This window comes from Mobula hypostoma, chromosome 6 (genome assembly GCF_963921235.1).
Source record: "Mobula hypostoma chromosome 6, sMobHyp1.1, whole genome shotgun sequence".
NCBI classification, from domain to species: Eukaryota; Metazoa; Chordata; class Chondrichthyes; order Myliobatiformes; family Myliobatidae; genus Mobula; species Mobula hypostoma.
In genome coordinates, this window is record NC_086102.1 from 28,075,594 (window position 1) to 28,091,999 (window position 16,406).

Consider the following 16,406-nt stretch of genomic DNA (forward strand, 5'->3'; position numbering starts at 1 on the left):
CTGGTGCCATCTTATGGCCAGTTTAAGAAACACTCTTTTCCTCCAAACTGGCACATCGAAGGTGATGGCGATTTTCATCATTAGCGTCTCCTTTTGCTGGGACATGACAACAAATCTACCATGAGTCCTTATTGACAAAGGGCAATGTTTTAAAGTCGGATCAAGATGGTACCTGTGTCTTATGGATAATGAGTGTAAAGACCATTTACAAGGTTGTTTATTATCATTCTTCAATACACAGCTGTAAAGGAGAACAAAATTACTGTTGCTCCGGATCCAATGTAGCATTTAAAAGAACACATTAAGTATACAGAACAATATAAAACGCAATAAATACAAGTACATAAGAATAGCTTATATGCACCCAGTGGCCACTTTATTAGGTACATCTGTACACCAGCTCGTTAATGCAAATATCTAATCGACCAATCATGTGGCAGCAAGTCAATGCATAAAAGCATGCAGACATGGTCAAGAGGTTCAGTTGTTGTTCAGACCAAACATTAGAATGGGGGAAGAAATGTGTCCTAAGTGACTTTGACTGTGGAATGATTATCGCTGCAAGGCAGGATGCTTTGGGCATCCTGGATGCTGATCTCCTGGGATTTTCACACACAACAGTCTCTAGAGTTTACAGAGAACGGTGCAACAAACAAAAGTTATCCAGTGAGTGGCGGTCCTGTGGGAGAAAATGCCTCGTTAGTGAAAGATGTCAGAGGAGAATGGCCGGACTCATTCAACCTGACAGGAAGGCAACAGTAACTCAGATAACTTCACGTTACAACAGTGGTGTGCAGAAGACCATCTCTGAACGCACAACACCTCGAATCTTGATGCGGATGGGCGACAGCAAAAGATGACCCACAAACATACACTCAATAGCCACTTTATTAGGTTGCTCCTGGAGCATCTGTACATAAGGAGACTCTGAAAGGAAGTGATAAAGTCGTGGCAATGGGGCTGTGGTGGGGTGGGTTTACGAGAGGAGGTGTTGATCAGCCTGATGAATTGGGGAAAGTAACTGTTCTTGAGCCCAGTGGTCCTGGTGTGGATACTGTGTAGCCTCCTCCCTGCTGGAAGTGGGACAAACAGTCCATGAAAAGAGAGGGTGTGAGCCTACATGATACTGCTGGTCTTTTTCTAGCACCCTTCTGTATACATGTCCTTGACGACGGGTAGGCTGGTGCTGGTGATGTGTTGGGCTGTTTTTCACTCCCTGCTGCAGAGCCTTAATTTGTCAGTGAAGTACCTGATGATGGCTTGGAGCTCCCCCTCTCTGCACACAAGGTCCCTCATGGACGCATCATCCAGAGGATTAAGATGCATGGTGACCGCCATTCAGGTGCAAAATTAGCTTTTCCACATAAAATACAGGGTAGTGGTCAATGATTCTTTATTCTGGCTGGTGGTCCATTACTAGCGGTGTTCTGCAGGGGTAGTTACAGTAGGGTCTTTTAAGAGACTCTTAGATAGGTATATGGAGCTTAGAAAAATAGGGGGCTATGCAGTAGGGAAATTCTAGGCGGTTTTTAGAGTAGTTTACATGGTCGGCACAACATTGTGGACCGAAGGGCCTGTAATGTGCTGTAGATTTCTATGTTCTATGTACTGGGACCTCTGCTGCTTTGTAACATATACGGAAGGGTGGTTTAGTAAGTTTGCAGATAGCACAGAAATTGGTGTTTTGCATTTTGTAGAATGTTGCCAAAGGATACAGCAGGATATAGATCAGTTGCAGATATTAGCAGAGAAATGGCAGATGAAGTTTAATATGAGCAAGTGTGAGGCATTACAGCTTTGGAGATCAAGTGTAAAGGGAAAGTGCAAAGTTAGTAGCAAGGCCCTTAACAGCTCAGACTTTTTTTTGTTCTTGGTGATGGTTTTGGGGACAGAAAAGATGTCAGGTTAGGGTTCAGGGACAGGGATGAGGGAGGAGTGGGTGTTTGGAGTCCAGGTTGGGGCACTCTGTGGTCAGCAAACCCAGAGGTTGTGTCGGCAAGCACAGAGGAGACCAGCAAGTCCCAAATCAGAGCTCCATGTGGCTTGGGAGTCACAAGGGCCAGTGACCCCCCCCTCCCCAGGTCACCGGGGTCAGAGGTCCTTGCGAATCTAGAAGTCAAGGCCCAAAGTGCTCCATGGTCATACTAACTCCCTGCACTGTCCCTAACACCATTTCTACGAACCTAAAAATTAACTAGATTGGAGCCATGACCCGATGGACATCGCAGCTCAGAGCCACCTTGATCAAAAGATTTCCTAAGAATCTTCTCTATTAGTTTCCCTACCACTGACGTGACACTCGAGTCTATGATTTCCAGGATTATCCATGTTTCCTTTCTTAAACAAAGGAAAAGCATGATTTTGGTGAAGAATCTCTTCTCTTGGGATATATTTCAACAGGCCCAAGAGACACTTGTCTTAATATTCTTCAAGAGACCCAATGTTGTCTCTTTCTTTATCTCAAAATGCCCTAGCGCAGGAGTTCAAAGGGTCACTTACGATCAAAGTATTCAACTCTGACGGGTAGCCATGAAACCAAAAAGGAAAAGAAAACCAGTAAGATCATGAACTCCCAAATCCCACCTCCCACACAAAAAAACAAACAAAAGTGAAACAGGCAAATCAACCCCCAAGCCCCCCCCTCCTGCACAAACAAACAAAACAGATCAGGCACATCAACACCCCCAAATCCCTTCTCCTGCATAAAAAGTGAACTGTCACTTACCCCGTGACGGGTTAAAGAACCAGCAGAAATGGAAAACACTTTGGAGTCCGGTATTAAACACAAAATACTCTGCAGATGCTGGGATCAAAGTAACACTCACAACACGCTGGAGGAACTCAGCAGGTCGGGCAGCATCCGTGGAAACGATCGGTCGACGTGCAGATATATCAAATAGGTTAGCAATGATTTTATATATATAAGTAAGTGTGGAAATATATGAAAACCAAGCTTCTTCAAGTCTCGGGGTAAATAGATAGTCTTACGATGATGAGTAAAGTTCAGTTCCGTTTGTGGTATTGAGTTGAGTAGTGATGGAGAGAGAGAGAGGAAGAGATTTGTGTCTTCAAGTGAGCTGATGCCATCTATCTTCCCATTGTCCTCCGAAATCTTTTAGAAGTCACTGACTGTGACCATAACAAAGGGGACTGTTCTTCTGTGGTGGAATTATCAACCCAGGCAAGGGTTGGACACATGAATACCAGTCACACCCTTTTCACACTGCAAGATCCACTGATCGAGCTGCCTGATCGATCCTCCAAAACCCACCTTTTCTGTGGGCACAACAAAGCTCATTCCGTGTCCAAAACCATGTGTTTGTAGGTCTATCAATTGACCTTCTATTTATCTCACCATGCTGAATACCAACTGTCTCTCAAGTAGCTCCTCCCTTCTCTCTCTGTAAGAACTTACAAGCAGGCAGCGTCCTTGTAGAAAGTATAAACAAACTGTGAGCAGTCTTCGCTTCTCTTTCTTTCTCTCTCTTTTTAACAAGGTGTCTGTGTTCCACAACTCTCTCTCTCTCTTTTAAAAGCACAGTTCATAGGGGTAATTCAGGACCCCATCACAGAACAAAAACAGAACAGGTGCATCAACCCTAAAATCCCCCTAGCCACACAAAAAACTGAACAAAACGGATCAGGCTTCTAAATCCGTCCTCCCACACAAAAAAAACAAACAAAATAGATCAGGCAACACACATCAAAGTTGCTGGTGAACGCAGCAGGCCAGGCAGCATCTCTAGGAAGAGGTACAGTCGACGTTTCAGGCCGAGACCCTTCGTCAGGACTAACTGAAGGAAGAGTTAGTAAGAGTAAGAGTTGCTGCGTTCGCCAGCAACTTTGATGTGTGTTGCTTGAATTTCCAGCATCTGCAGAATTCCTGTTGTTTGCGAAAATAGATCAGGCACTTGACCCCAAAACTCCCCCACGACCCACAAAAAAATCCAAGAAGATCAGGTGAAAGAAACAGAATATAAAAACTGTAAGACTGAAAAATAGAGCCTAGAGTCCAAAGACCAATTCCAAAACTCTGTTAAAAAGAAAACCTGGACAATACTCTCCGGGCCTGGGCGCAGATCAGGCCTTTCCCTCTCCGGTACAGAGCAACCAATCAAAAGACAGGAAGCTGGCATTCACTTCGAGACCTGCTGAAGGGACTCCAGTTCTGCTGATGGGACTCAACCTGAATCGTCAGCTGTACTCTTTTCTATAGCTGCTGCCTGGCCTGCTGAGTTCCTCCAGCGTTTTGGACATATTGCTTGGATTTCCAGCATCTGCAGATTCTTTCTTGTTTGTAAATGGAGCCAAGTCTCAGCTTGTGCCCCGTCCTGCAGCCTGCCCATTACAAGATTCACACATCTTGCCTCCCAGAATCCTCTCGGAGTCTGCAGAGCATTGGAACACCCAAACCATCTCCAAACTTCTGCACTCACCTCGATGTTTCAATCACCCTCATCACTTTAATTGGCCAATGACGGAAGCATTAATCGGAGAAATGGGGTCAAACATCAGCTCACGCACCACCCTGCAGCCTTCTCACCTGAGGCTCATTCGCACTGCCTCTGCCTCCCGGAATCTCAGGGATTGCAGAGAGCAGAAGCACCCAAACAGTCTCCAAACAGCAAAACATGGGCTCCAACGGTTCCAGAATCACATTTAAGATGAGAAACAAACATAAAAGATATAACAGAAGTGAAAAAATGGGTTATCCAGAAGATGTCGATCAAAGGAGCGTTGAACGCAGGCACCATCTTGACCAGGATTCCCATCCTGGGGTCCATGAAGCCCTCAGTTAATGGTCGGAGTCCATGGCATAAACAACGTTGGGAACCCCTGCCCTAACATATCATTATGACCCACACTGGTCTAACTATCCTTCATGTTCTTCTCCTTGGTGGATACTGATGCAAACTATTCATTTAGGACCTTACCCACATTCTCCTCATCCAAGTACATGCTCCCTTCTTTATCCTGCCTGCTCCCTAGTTACTCCCTTGCTCTTGATGTGTGCAGAGAATGCCTTAGAATTCCCTTTAATCTTTCTTGCTAAGGACTTCTCGTGGTCCCTTTGGCTTTCCTAATTCCCTTCTAGAGTTCCTTTCTCGGTTATTTATACTCTTCAAGAGTTCCATCTGATCTTAGCTTCCTTTTTTATCTTGATTATTTCACCACCTCTCTCAACAGCCTTATCTCACAACCATGTCCTTCCTTCTAATTAGAACACACCCATTGTGTACTCAGTGCAATTGGCGTTAAAACAACTTCCACATGTCAGATGTAGTTAGTAGACTTGCCCAAAAACAGTCATGTCCAATTAACCCTCCCTAGTCCCTGCCTAACACTCTCATTATTTACCCTGTCCCAAGATCCGTATTTACCCTTTCTCATTGCTATCTTAAGATTGAAGGAATTGTGATCACTGTTCCCTGGCTGCCACTGTACCATAGCGGTTAGCTCAACGCTATTAAAACTTAGCCCATTCCAGCATTCGGAGTTCAACTCCGGCACCGTTCTCTAAGAAGTCTCTGTGTGTCCTCCCCACAGATGGTATTGGTTTTCCCCAGGTCCTCCAGTTTCCTCCTACAGTCCAAAGACCCACGGGGTAGGTTAATTGGTCATTGATAAATTGTCCTGTGGTTGCTGGTTCAACAGGCCAGGAGGACCTACTCCATGCTTTATCACTAAATAAATAAACAAACACAAATGTTTTCCCACCTGACCAAGTTCACGTCCCAATATAAGGTCCACTACAGCTTCTCCTCTAATTGGACTATTCATATCCTGTTTCAAGAACTTTCTGTACAAATTGTACCCCAACTAACCCTCTTGCACAGAGGATGTCCCAGTCAATACTGTGGTAAGTAAAATTATCCACTACAACAACCCTGTTGTTTTTTTAACTTCCCTTTTCTGCATGTACAACTGTTCCTCATTGTAGCAGTGGCTATTGAGAGGACTATGGTATCACCCATCGTAGATAGCACCGTTTTCATTTTGAGTTTTATCCATATTGATTCGATAAATGGGCCTTCCATTATATATCCCTCTGACTGCAGCTGTGAAATTATCCCTGATTAGTGAGGCAGTTCCTCCCCACTTTTACCTCCTTCTCTCCATCGTATTTGTCCCCCAAATTGCAGGAGGGATTCCATTCACCTAGAGGCATGGTGACAACTTTCACTGCATAAATATCCCAAGAGAAATGCAGGAAGCTGCGACAGCAACTGTAGGTGGCCACTCTGACCTTTTCAACGCAAACAACAGGAATTCTGCAGATGCTGGAAATTCAAGCAACACACATCAAAGTTGGAGCCAAGAGCTGGACAGATGATTGGCAAAAGGGATACGAGAGGATCATGGGACAGGAGGTCCGGGAAGAAAGACAAGGAAGGGGGGGGCCCAGAGGATGGGCAAGGGGTATATTCAGAGGGACAGAGGGAGAAAAAGGAGAGTGAGAGAAAGAATGTGTGTATAAAAATAAGTAACAGATGGGGTACGAGGGGGAGGTGGGGCCTTAGTGGAAGTTAGAGAAGTCGATGTTCATGCCATCAGGTTGGAGGCTACCCAGACGGAATATAAGGTGTTGTTCCTCCAACCTGAGTGTGAAAACCTGAGTCTCAAAGCTTTACACTTCTTTTTGGATTCCAGACCTAATCAGTTCTCAAAGCTCTACGCTTCTTTTTGGATTCCAGACCTAATCAGTTCCCCTCTACCACCACTCTGCTCCGTCTAGCAGAATTAGTCCTTACTCTTAATAATTTCTCCTTTGGCTCCTCCCACTTCCTCCAAACTAAAGGTGTAGCCATGGGCACCCGTATGGGTCCTAGCTATGCCTGCCTTTTTGTTGGCTTTGTGGAACAATCTATGTTCCATGCCTATTCTGGTATCTGTCCCCCACTTTTCCTTCGCTACATCGACGACTGCATTGGCGCTGCTTCCTGCATGCATGCAAAGCTCGTTGACTTTATTAACTTTGCCTCCAACTTTCACCCTGCCCTCAAGTTTACCTGGTCCATTTCCGACACCTCCCTCCCCTTTCTAGATCTTTCTGTCTCTGTCTCTGGAGACAGCTTATCCACTGATGTCTACTATAAGCCTACTGACTCTCACAGCTATCTGGACTATTCCTCTTCTCACCCTGTCACTTGCAAAAACACCATCCCCTTCTCGCAATTCCTCCGTCTCCGCCACATCTGCTCTCAGGATGAGGCTTTTCATTCTAGGACGAGGGAGATGTCTTCCTTTTTTAAAGAAAGGGGCTTCCCTTCCTCCACTATCAACTCTGCTCTTAAACGCATCTCCCCCATTTCACGTACATCTGTTCTCACTCCATCCTCCCGCCACCCCACTAGGAATAGGGTTCCCCTGGTCCTCACCTACCACCCCACCAGCCTCAGGGTCCAACATATTATTCTCCGTAACTTCCACCACCTCCAACGGGATCCCACCACTAAGCACATCTTCCCTTCCCCCGCCTCTCTGCATTCCGCAGGGATCGCTCCCTACGCGACTCCCTTGTCCATTCGTCCCCCCCATCCCTCCCCACTGATCTCCCTCCTGGCACTTATCCGTGTAAACGGAACAAGTGCTACACATGCCCTTACACTTCCTCCCTTACCACCATTCAGGGCCCCAAACAGTCCTTCCAGGTGAGGCAACACTTCACCTGTGAGTCGGATGGGGTGATATACTGCATCCGGTGCTCCCGATGTGGCCTTTTATATATTGGCGAGACCCGACGCAGACTGGGAGACCGCTTTGCTGAACACCTACGCTCTGTCCGCCAGAGAAAGCAGGATCTCCCAGTGGCCACACATTTTAATTCCACATCCCATTCCCATTCTGACATGTCTATCCACGGCCTCCTCTACTGTAAAGATGAAGCCACACTCAGGTTGGAGGAACAACACCTTATATTCCGTCTGGGTAGCCTCCAGCCTGATGGCATGAACATCGACTTCTCTAACTTCCGCTAATGCCCCACCTCCCCCTCGTACCCCATCTGTTACTTATTTTTATACACACATTCTTTCTCTCACTCTCCTTTTTCTCCCTCTGTCCCTCTGAATATATCCCTTGCCCATCCTCTGGGTCCCCCCCTCCTTGTCTTTCTTCCCGGACCTCCTATCCCATGATCCTCTCGTATCCCTTTTGCCAATCACCTGTCCAGCTCTTGGCTCCATCCCTCCCCCTCCTGTCTTCTCCTATCATTTTGAATCTCCCTCTCCCCCTCCAACTTTCAAATCCCTTACTCACTCTTCCTTCAGTTTGTCCTGACGAAGGGTCTCGGCCTGAAACGTCGACTGCACCTCCTCCTAGAGATGCTGCCTGGCCTGCTGTGTTCACCAGCAACTTTTATGTGTGTTGCTTGACCTTTTCAACTATGGCTTTTCGGATTGAAAATGTCTGTAGAGTGTCCTACTTTCCTCAGAAAGTTGTTTTAGAGAAGAGGCACGGAGAACTTCAAATCTCTACGGAAGAAGCACTGTCACACAATTCATGCACCCATCTGCTTTATCAAGTACATTCTACAGGTTTCAAATTTTCCCTGTCAACCAGAATTTACAGAACTGAACGCTAAGGACCGACGGGGAACACATTGCTATGCAATCCTGCTTTCAACACTGACTCTAGGATGGTGGACAGGTGTCTTTCCAGACTCTGGGAGCTGTGTGTTGTGACGCCACTCATACTGGATTTCGGGAAACGTTACCAATCCCTCCATCTCGGACTCTGGGAGGCGCTGTAACTGGGAATCTGCCCGGATTCCGGGGGGGGGTGGGGGGCGCTGCAGCTGGATGTCAGTTTGGACTCCGGGGGGAGGGGTGATGCGGCGGGGCGCGCTGTGACTGGAATTCGGCCTGGACTCTGGGGGGCGGTGTGTTTGGGACTCGGTGGGGGGGGTGGAGGGGTGGTGGCTCTGTGATTGGGACTCTGCCCAGACTCCAGGGGGCTCTGTGGTTGGGACTCGGGGGGCGGGGTGGTTGGCGCTGTGGTTGGGACTCGGCCCAGACTCCAGGGGGCACTGTGGTTGGGACTCGGGGGGGGTGGGGGGCGGGGGGTTGGCACTGTGGTTGGGACTCGGCCCGGACTCCAGGGGGCGCTGTGGTTGGGACTCGGGGGGGCGGAGGGGGGTGGTGGCGCTGTGGTTGGGACTCGGCGCGGACTCCAGGGGGCGCTGTGGTTGGGACTCGGGGGGGCGGGGGGGGTGGTGGCGCTGTGGTTGGGACTCGGCGCAGACTCCAGGGGGCGCTGTGGTTGGGACTCCGGGGGCGTTGGGGGGGGGGTGGCGCTGTAGTTGGGACTCAGCCCAGACTCCAGGGGGCGCTGTGGTTGGGACTCCGGGGGCGTTGGGGGGGGCGGGTGGCGCTGTAGTTGGGACTCAGCCCGGACTCCAGGGGTCGCTGTGGTTGGGACTCGGCCCGGACTCCAGGGGGCGCCGTGGTTGGGACTCGGCCCCTCCGCCGGCTTCTTGAGGCTGCATCGCTGCCTAGTCGCAGCCCTTCATTTCACCGCGACAATGTTTAAGAAATCACGCAGAAACTTCAGACGGCGGAACGATTCTGAAGAGGAAGAGCGGGAGGATGGGCCAAGCCAGGAACCGGCCCAAGTCAGCGGGGGAGCCGAGGCCGCGCTCATCAACAACAGCCACGAGAAGAGTGGCGAGCCGCCGCCAAACCTGGGTATCTGCGAACCTGGCGTTGGCCTACCGCTACTCCCCAAACCGGTCCTCTGCGCCCCGGTGCTCGGCCCTGTCAAGTTCTCGCCGGGCCTAGATCCTGCCCAACCCCTACAGGGCCTAGTCGCCCCCAAACCTGTGGCTGGCGTCGGTCTTGTCAAAACCGCGCCGCTCCTCGACCCTTTCAAAGCCGCGTCAGGCCTCGGCCTCGCCAAAACTGCGCCCGCCCCCGGTGCTGCCAAACTTCCCGGCAAGGACAAGAAAAGAAACCGAGAAAAGGAGGTGCCGCGGGCGGCATTACTCAGCTTCCAAGATGAAGAAGAAGGTGAGCATTCCCCGTATTCAGTCCTGGAGCTCCGATTGACAGCCATGAGGGGTTTGCAAGGCATTGTAAATATAGTACTGTACTTAACGGTTACAGATTCTTGACTGAAACCTGTAGTGCAGTTCATCACCTAGGCCAGTTTAGTTTCATTGCACATATGTGGAATATTATATCTATCCATAATATGGATCTTGTAAGAAGTGGCTATAACAAAATTTTACAATTCCTACTCAAGTAGTCAAGAAGATTGGGATCTACCTATTCAAACTAGTCCTTTTGCTTTTAAGGTTCTGCAGGTGTTAATGGCACAGCACAATATGTTGCAAGATAATTTGGTCTGTAACTCGCTAAGGGTTTTGGAAGCTAGTAGCAAGTGAAGTTTGAGATGATCATTAAATGTTAGAGTTTGTTATACTCTAAATACTTGGCACATTTAGAAAGCTTTACTCTTATGTTACTCCAAATCATCTCAAAAACATATATACTATAAATGAGTATACTCTACATATTTTCGGTTAAAAAATGATTTGTAAGTTCGTTCAAAGTTCCCTAGCTTCTTATTGTTACTGTTAAATTTCCATTATTCAACCCAATGCACATCTTGTTACTGGATGATTTTAGTTTTCTATTACCTCCAGGTCAGTAGCTTCACAACAGTTGAAATATTCTTTCTGATTTACTGTCTCAGTTTACATGGTATCTCACACAGAATGTTCTTCCATTTTCCCTGATATTATGTGTAAGTTAAAGTCTTCAACTGGTACTTCACTTTGCATTTTGTTGCATCACTCTACAAGAATTGCTTGGGTTTCTCCTTAAAATTTCATCTTGAAAAGAAAGACAATTGATTCAATAATGTTGGTGCTTTATTGAAGAGGTGGACAGCAGGATATCTGCAGAGATCCCACTCATGAGCAGATTGTGGTTACACATGATGGACAATTCCATTCATTGTGAATGCAGACATGCTACATGTCAGCAAATTATTCTGCATACACAGGTGCCTTGACTGAGAAGGCTAAGAAGACTGCCCTAATTGAACAGAGATGTGGCTTACATAAATTCATAAATTACATAAATGTGGCTTACATATGCAACCTTAACTTCACACCCCAGTCTTTCTGACTTTCTCATTGTGATCAGAGCTTCCACAGATTGAGAAGAATGACAGTAACACTATCAAAATACGTATGATTTAGCACCGCTCATCGCTGGGTTCAAAGATTAATGCAATTTTGGTGTCTGCCAGATCTTTGTCTAGCCGTTTCCCTAGGAGGTGTACAAGTTTTAGGATATCACAAGATCAAAAATTAATATCTCACCAAGGCTTCTCGGGTAACATGCTTGATGTCCTAAAGCCAGCCGCTCTGTAATTTGGGTCAGCTGGCTGGAGGCAACAATCTGAGGCTGAGCTTCTCAAGTAAAAGGTTGTTGTCTTCCTGGAACCGGGCTGCAGCTGCAAAGGAAAACAAAGTGCCAGGAGTGAGAGAGTTTAACCTGATAAAATTACAGTTTTGTTTTATTTCTGTCTGCTAAGAACAGTCAACTGTATTTTCAGGGCACATACAGGTGTCTCCCACTTTTCAAACGTTCGATTTACAAAACCTCACTGTTACGAAAGACCTACATTAGTTACCTGTTTTCGCTAACAGAAGGTGCTTTCATTGTTACGAAAAAAAGCAGCGCACGCCCCGAGCAGCCACTCCCCCACCAGATTCGGAATTGCATTTTCGCCGGCATTGCTTAATCACGTGCCTGTGAGCAGCCGTTTGCAAGATGAGTTCTAAGGTATTGGTAAAGCCTAAAAGAGCTCGCAAGGGTGTTACACTTGGCGTAAAACTAGACATAATTAAGTGTTTCGATTGTGGTGAACAAAGTAAGGACAAAGTGAGTTTGGCTTGTGGAAGTTGACAAAGATGATGTTGAAGAGGTTTTGGCATCCCATGACCAAGAACTGATAGATGAAGAGCTGATGCAATTGGAAGAGGAAAGGATAACAATCGAAACCGAATGCAGTAGCGAACGGACCGAAAGTGAAGTTATCCAGGAACTGAACGTGAAGCAACTGCGTGAGATTTTCACTGCAATGATAAAGTATGACTTTAATTTTGAAAGGGTATGTTGGTTTAGGGCAAATTTGCAAGATGGTTTGAGTCCTTACAAAGAACTATGTGATAGAAAAATGTGCGAGGCCAAGCAGTCAAGCAAGCCTTCCACATCAGCCACAGCAGACGACGAACCTCGACCTTCGACATTGAGGCAGGCAGACATAGAAGAAGATGACCTGCCTGCCCTCATGGAAACAAACCACCCCAACCCCCGGGCCACGGAGAATGCAGCTGTAGCTGGGAGGCATCCAGCACATCTTTAAGAAAAAAGCCGAAATAAACAAGCTAATTAATTAGGTGCCGCCCGACACGTAAATGTCGGCCCAGATCAGAGGCGACGCAATCGGCAATTGCCTCTGATCTGGGCCCACATTTACGTGTCGGGCGGCACCTAATTAATTAGCTTGTTTATTTCGGCTTTTTTCTTAAAGGTGTGCTGGGTGCGTCCCGGCTACCTGCTGCATCCCGGAATGCTTTGCGGATCGGTATTGGTCAGCGGCCCGGAGGGTGGGGGCCACTGCACCACCCCAACCTCCGACTCAGCCTAACACACCATCATCAGTGTACTCGATGTCTTCTGGATTCCCGTAAGTGATACATTATTTCTACTTTATATCGGATGTGTATTTTTGTGTTATTTGATATGATTTGGCTGGCTGGCCTCATAGCTTAAAGGTTACTAGAGAGCGCTTGCACCGTGTTTTTGCTGAGAGCGCCTGCGTGAGATATTTGCTGCAGTGAACAGTACAGGCAATGATTATAGAAAAGTATTTCTACTTTATATAGGCTGTGTATTTATATCATTCCTGCTTTTACTATATGTTACTGATATTTTAGGTTTTGTGTTATTTGGCATGATTTGGTAGGTTATTTTTGGGTCTGCGAACACTCACAAATTTTTCCCATATATATGAATGGGAATTACTTCTTCGCTTTACGACGTTCCGGCTTACGAACCGTTTCATAGGAACGCTCTACCTTCGGATGGTGGGGGAAACCTGTATCATAGAACATAGAATAGTACAGCACATTACAGGCCCTTCGGCCCACATGCTGTGCCGACCCTCAAACCCTGCCTCCCATATAACCCCCCACCTTCAATTCCTCCATATACCTGTCCAGTAGTCTCTTAAACTTCGCTAGTGTATCTGCCTCCACCACTGACTCAGGTAGTGCATTCCACACACCAACCACTCTCTGAATGAAAAAACCTTCCTCTAATATCCCCCTTGAACTTCCTACCGCTTAGCTTAAAGCCATGTCCTCTTGTATTGAGCAGTGGTGCCCTGGGGAAGAGGCACTGGCTATCCACTCTATCTATTCCTCTTATTATCTTGTACACCTCTATCATGTCTCCTGTCATCCTCCTCCTCTCCAAAGAGTAAAGCTCTAGCTCCCTTAATCTCTGATCATAATGCATACTCTCTAAACCAGGCAGCATCCTGGTAAATCTCCTTTGTACCCTTTCCAATGCTTCCACATCCTTCCTATAGTGAGGCGACCAGAACTGGACACAGTACTCCAAGTGTGGCCTAACCAGAGTTTTATAGAGCTGCATCATTACATCGCGATTCTTAAACTCTATCCCTCGACTTATGAAAACTAACACCCCATAAGCTTTCTTAACTACCCTATCCACCTGTGAGGCAACTTTCAGGGATCTGTGGACATGTACCCCCAGATCCCTCTGCTCCTCCACACTACCAAGTATCCTGCCATTTACTTTGTACCCTGCCTTGGAGTTTGTCCTTCCAAAGTGTACCAACTCACACTTCTCCGGGTTGAACTCCAACTGCCACTTCTCAGCCCACTTCTGCATCCTATCAATGTCTCTCTGCAACCTTTGACAATCCTCTACACTATCTACAACACCACCAACCTTTGTGTCATCTGCAAACCTGCCAACCCACCCCTCTACCCCCACATCCAGGTCGTTAATAAAAAAATCACGAAAAGTAGAGGTCCCAGAACAGATCCTTGTGGGACACCACTAGTCACAATCCTCCAATCTGAATGTACTCCCTCCACCACGACCCTCTGCCTTCTGCAGGCAAGCCAATTTTGAATCCACCTGGCCAAACTTCCCTAGATGCCATGCCTTCTGACTTTCTGAATAAGCCTACCGTGTGGAACCTTGACAAATGCCTTCTAAAATCCATATAGATCTCATCCACTGCACTACCCTCATCTATGTGCCTGGTCACCTCCTCAAAGAACTCTATCAGGCTTGTTAGACACGATCTGCCCTTCACAAAGCCATGCTGACTGTCCCTGATCAGACCATGATTCTCTAAATGCCCTTAGATCCTATCTCTTAGAATCTTTTCCAACAGCTTTCCCACCACAGACGCAAGGCTCACTGGTCTGTAATTACACGGACTATCCCTACTTCCTTTTTTGAACAAGGGGACAACATTCACCTCCCTCCAGTCCTCTGGTACCATGCCCGTGGACAACGAGGACATAAAGATCCTAGCCAGAGGCTCAGCAATCTCTTCCGTCACCTCCTGGAGCAGCCTGGGGAATATTCCGTCAGGCCCCGGGGACTTATCCGTCCTAATGTATTTTAACAACTCCAACACCATCTCTCCCTTAATATCAACATGCTCCAGAACATCAACCTCACTTATATTGTCCACACCATCATCAAGTACTTTCTTATTGGTGAATACTGAAGAGAAGTATTCATTGAGGACCTCACTCACTTCCACAGCCTCCAGTCACATCTTCCCACCTTTATCTCTAATTGGTCCTACCTTCACTCCTGTCATCCTTCCATTCTTCACATAATTGAAGAATGCCTTGGGATTTTCCTTTACTCTACTCGCCAAGGCCTTCTCATCCCCCCTTCTTGCTCTTCTCAGCCCTTTCTTAAGCTCCTTTCTTGCTTCCCTATATTCCTCAATAGACCCATCTGATCCTTGCTTCCTAAACCTCATGTATGCTGCCTCCTTCCACCTGACTAGATTTTCCACCTCACTTGTCACCCATGGTTCCTTCACCCTACCATTCTTTATCTTCCTCACCTGGACAATTTTATCCTTAACATCGTGCAAGAGATCCCTAAAATCGACCACATGTCCATAGTACATTTCCCTGCAAAAACATCATCCCAATTCATACCCGCAAGTTCTAGTCTTACAGCCTCATAATTTTCCCTTCCCCAATTAAAAATTTTCCTGTCCTCTCTGATTCTATCCTTTAACATGATAATGCTAAAGGCCAGGGAGCAGTGGTCACTGTCCCCCAGATGCTCACCCACTGAGAGATCTGTGGCCTGACCTGGTTCATTACCTAGTACTAGATCCAGTATGGCATTCCCCCTGGTCGGCCTGTCCACATACTGTGACAGGAATCCGTCCTGGACACACTTAACAAACTCTGCCCCATTTAAACCCTTGGAACTAATCAGGTGCCAATCAATATTAGGGAAGTTAAAGTCACCCATGATAACAATCCTGTTATTTTTGCACCTTTCCAAAATCTGCCTCCCAATCTGCTTCCCTGTATCTCTGCTGCGACCAGGGGGCCTATAGAATACCCCCAATAGAGTAACTGCTCCCTTCCTGTTCCTGACTTCCACCCATACTGACTCAAAAGAGGATCCTGCTACATTACCCACCCTTTCTGTAGCTGTAATAATATCCCTGACCAGTAATGCCACCCCTCCTCCCCTTTTTCCCCCTTCTCTATCCCTTTTAAAACACTGAAATCCGGGAATATTGAGAATCCATTCCTGCCCTGGTGCCAGCCATGTCTCTGTAATGGCCACTACATCATAATTCCATGTATGTATCCAAGCTCTCAGTTCATCACCTTTGTTCCTGATGCTTCTTGCACTGAGGTACACACACTTCATCCCTTCTGCCTTACTACCTTTACACCATTTATTCTGCTTCTCTTTCCTCAAAGCCTCCCTCTGGCTTTACTCCATGCACTTCTTTCACTGCTCTATCGCTCCGGGTCCCACCCCCCTTGCAAATTAGTTTAAACCCTCCCGTTCCATGCTCGCAAACCTACCTGCAAGGATGTTGCGCCCCCTGGGGTTCAGGTGCAACCCAACCAATCTGTACAGGTCCCACCTTCCCCAGAAGAGATCCAAATGATCCAAAACTCTAAAACCCTGCTCCCTGCACCAACTCCTCAGCCACACATTCAACTGCCATCTCCTCCAATTCTTACCATCACTGTCACGTAGCACTGGCAGCAATCCTGAGAACGCCACCCTTGAGGTCCTGTTCTTCAGCCTTCTGCCTAGGTCCTGAAACTCACACTTCAGGACCTCATCCCT

General features: G+C 47.2%; 1 protein-coding gene across 1 annotated transcript in view; it reads left to right on the forward strand.

The window, feature by feature from the left end:
* Nucleotides 1-9,432: 9,432 nt before the first annotated feature.
* paxbp1 (PAX3 and PAX7 binding protein 1) overlaps nucleotides 9,433-16,406 on the forward strand; it is a 62,512-nt gene continuing 55,538 nt past the window's right edge. The window contains exon 1 of the mRNA XM_063050468.1: nucleotides 9,433-10,007. Coding sequence (XP_062906538.1) covers nucleotides 9,524-10,007 — 484 coding nt within the window. The 5' untranslated portion in view covers nucleotides 9,433-9,523. The remainder of the gene's footprint in view (nucleotides 10,008-16,406) is intronic.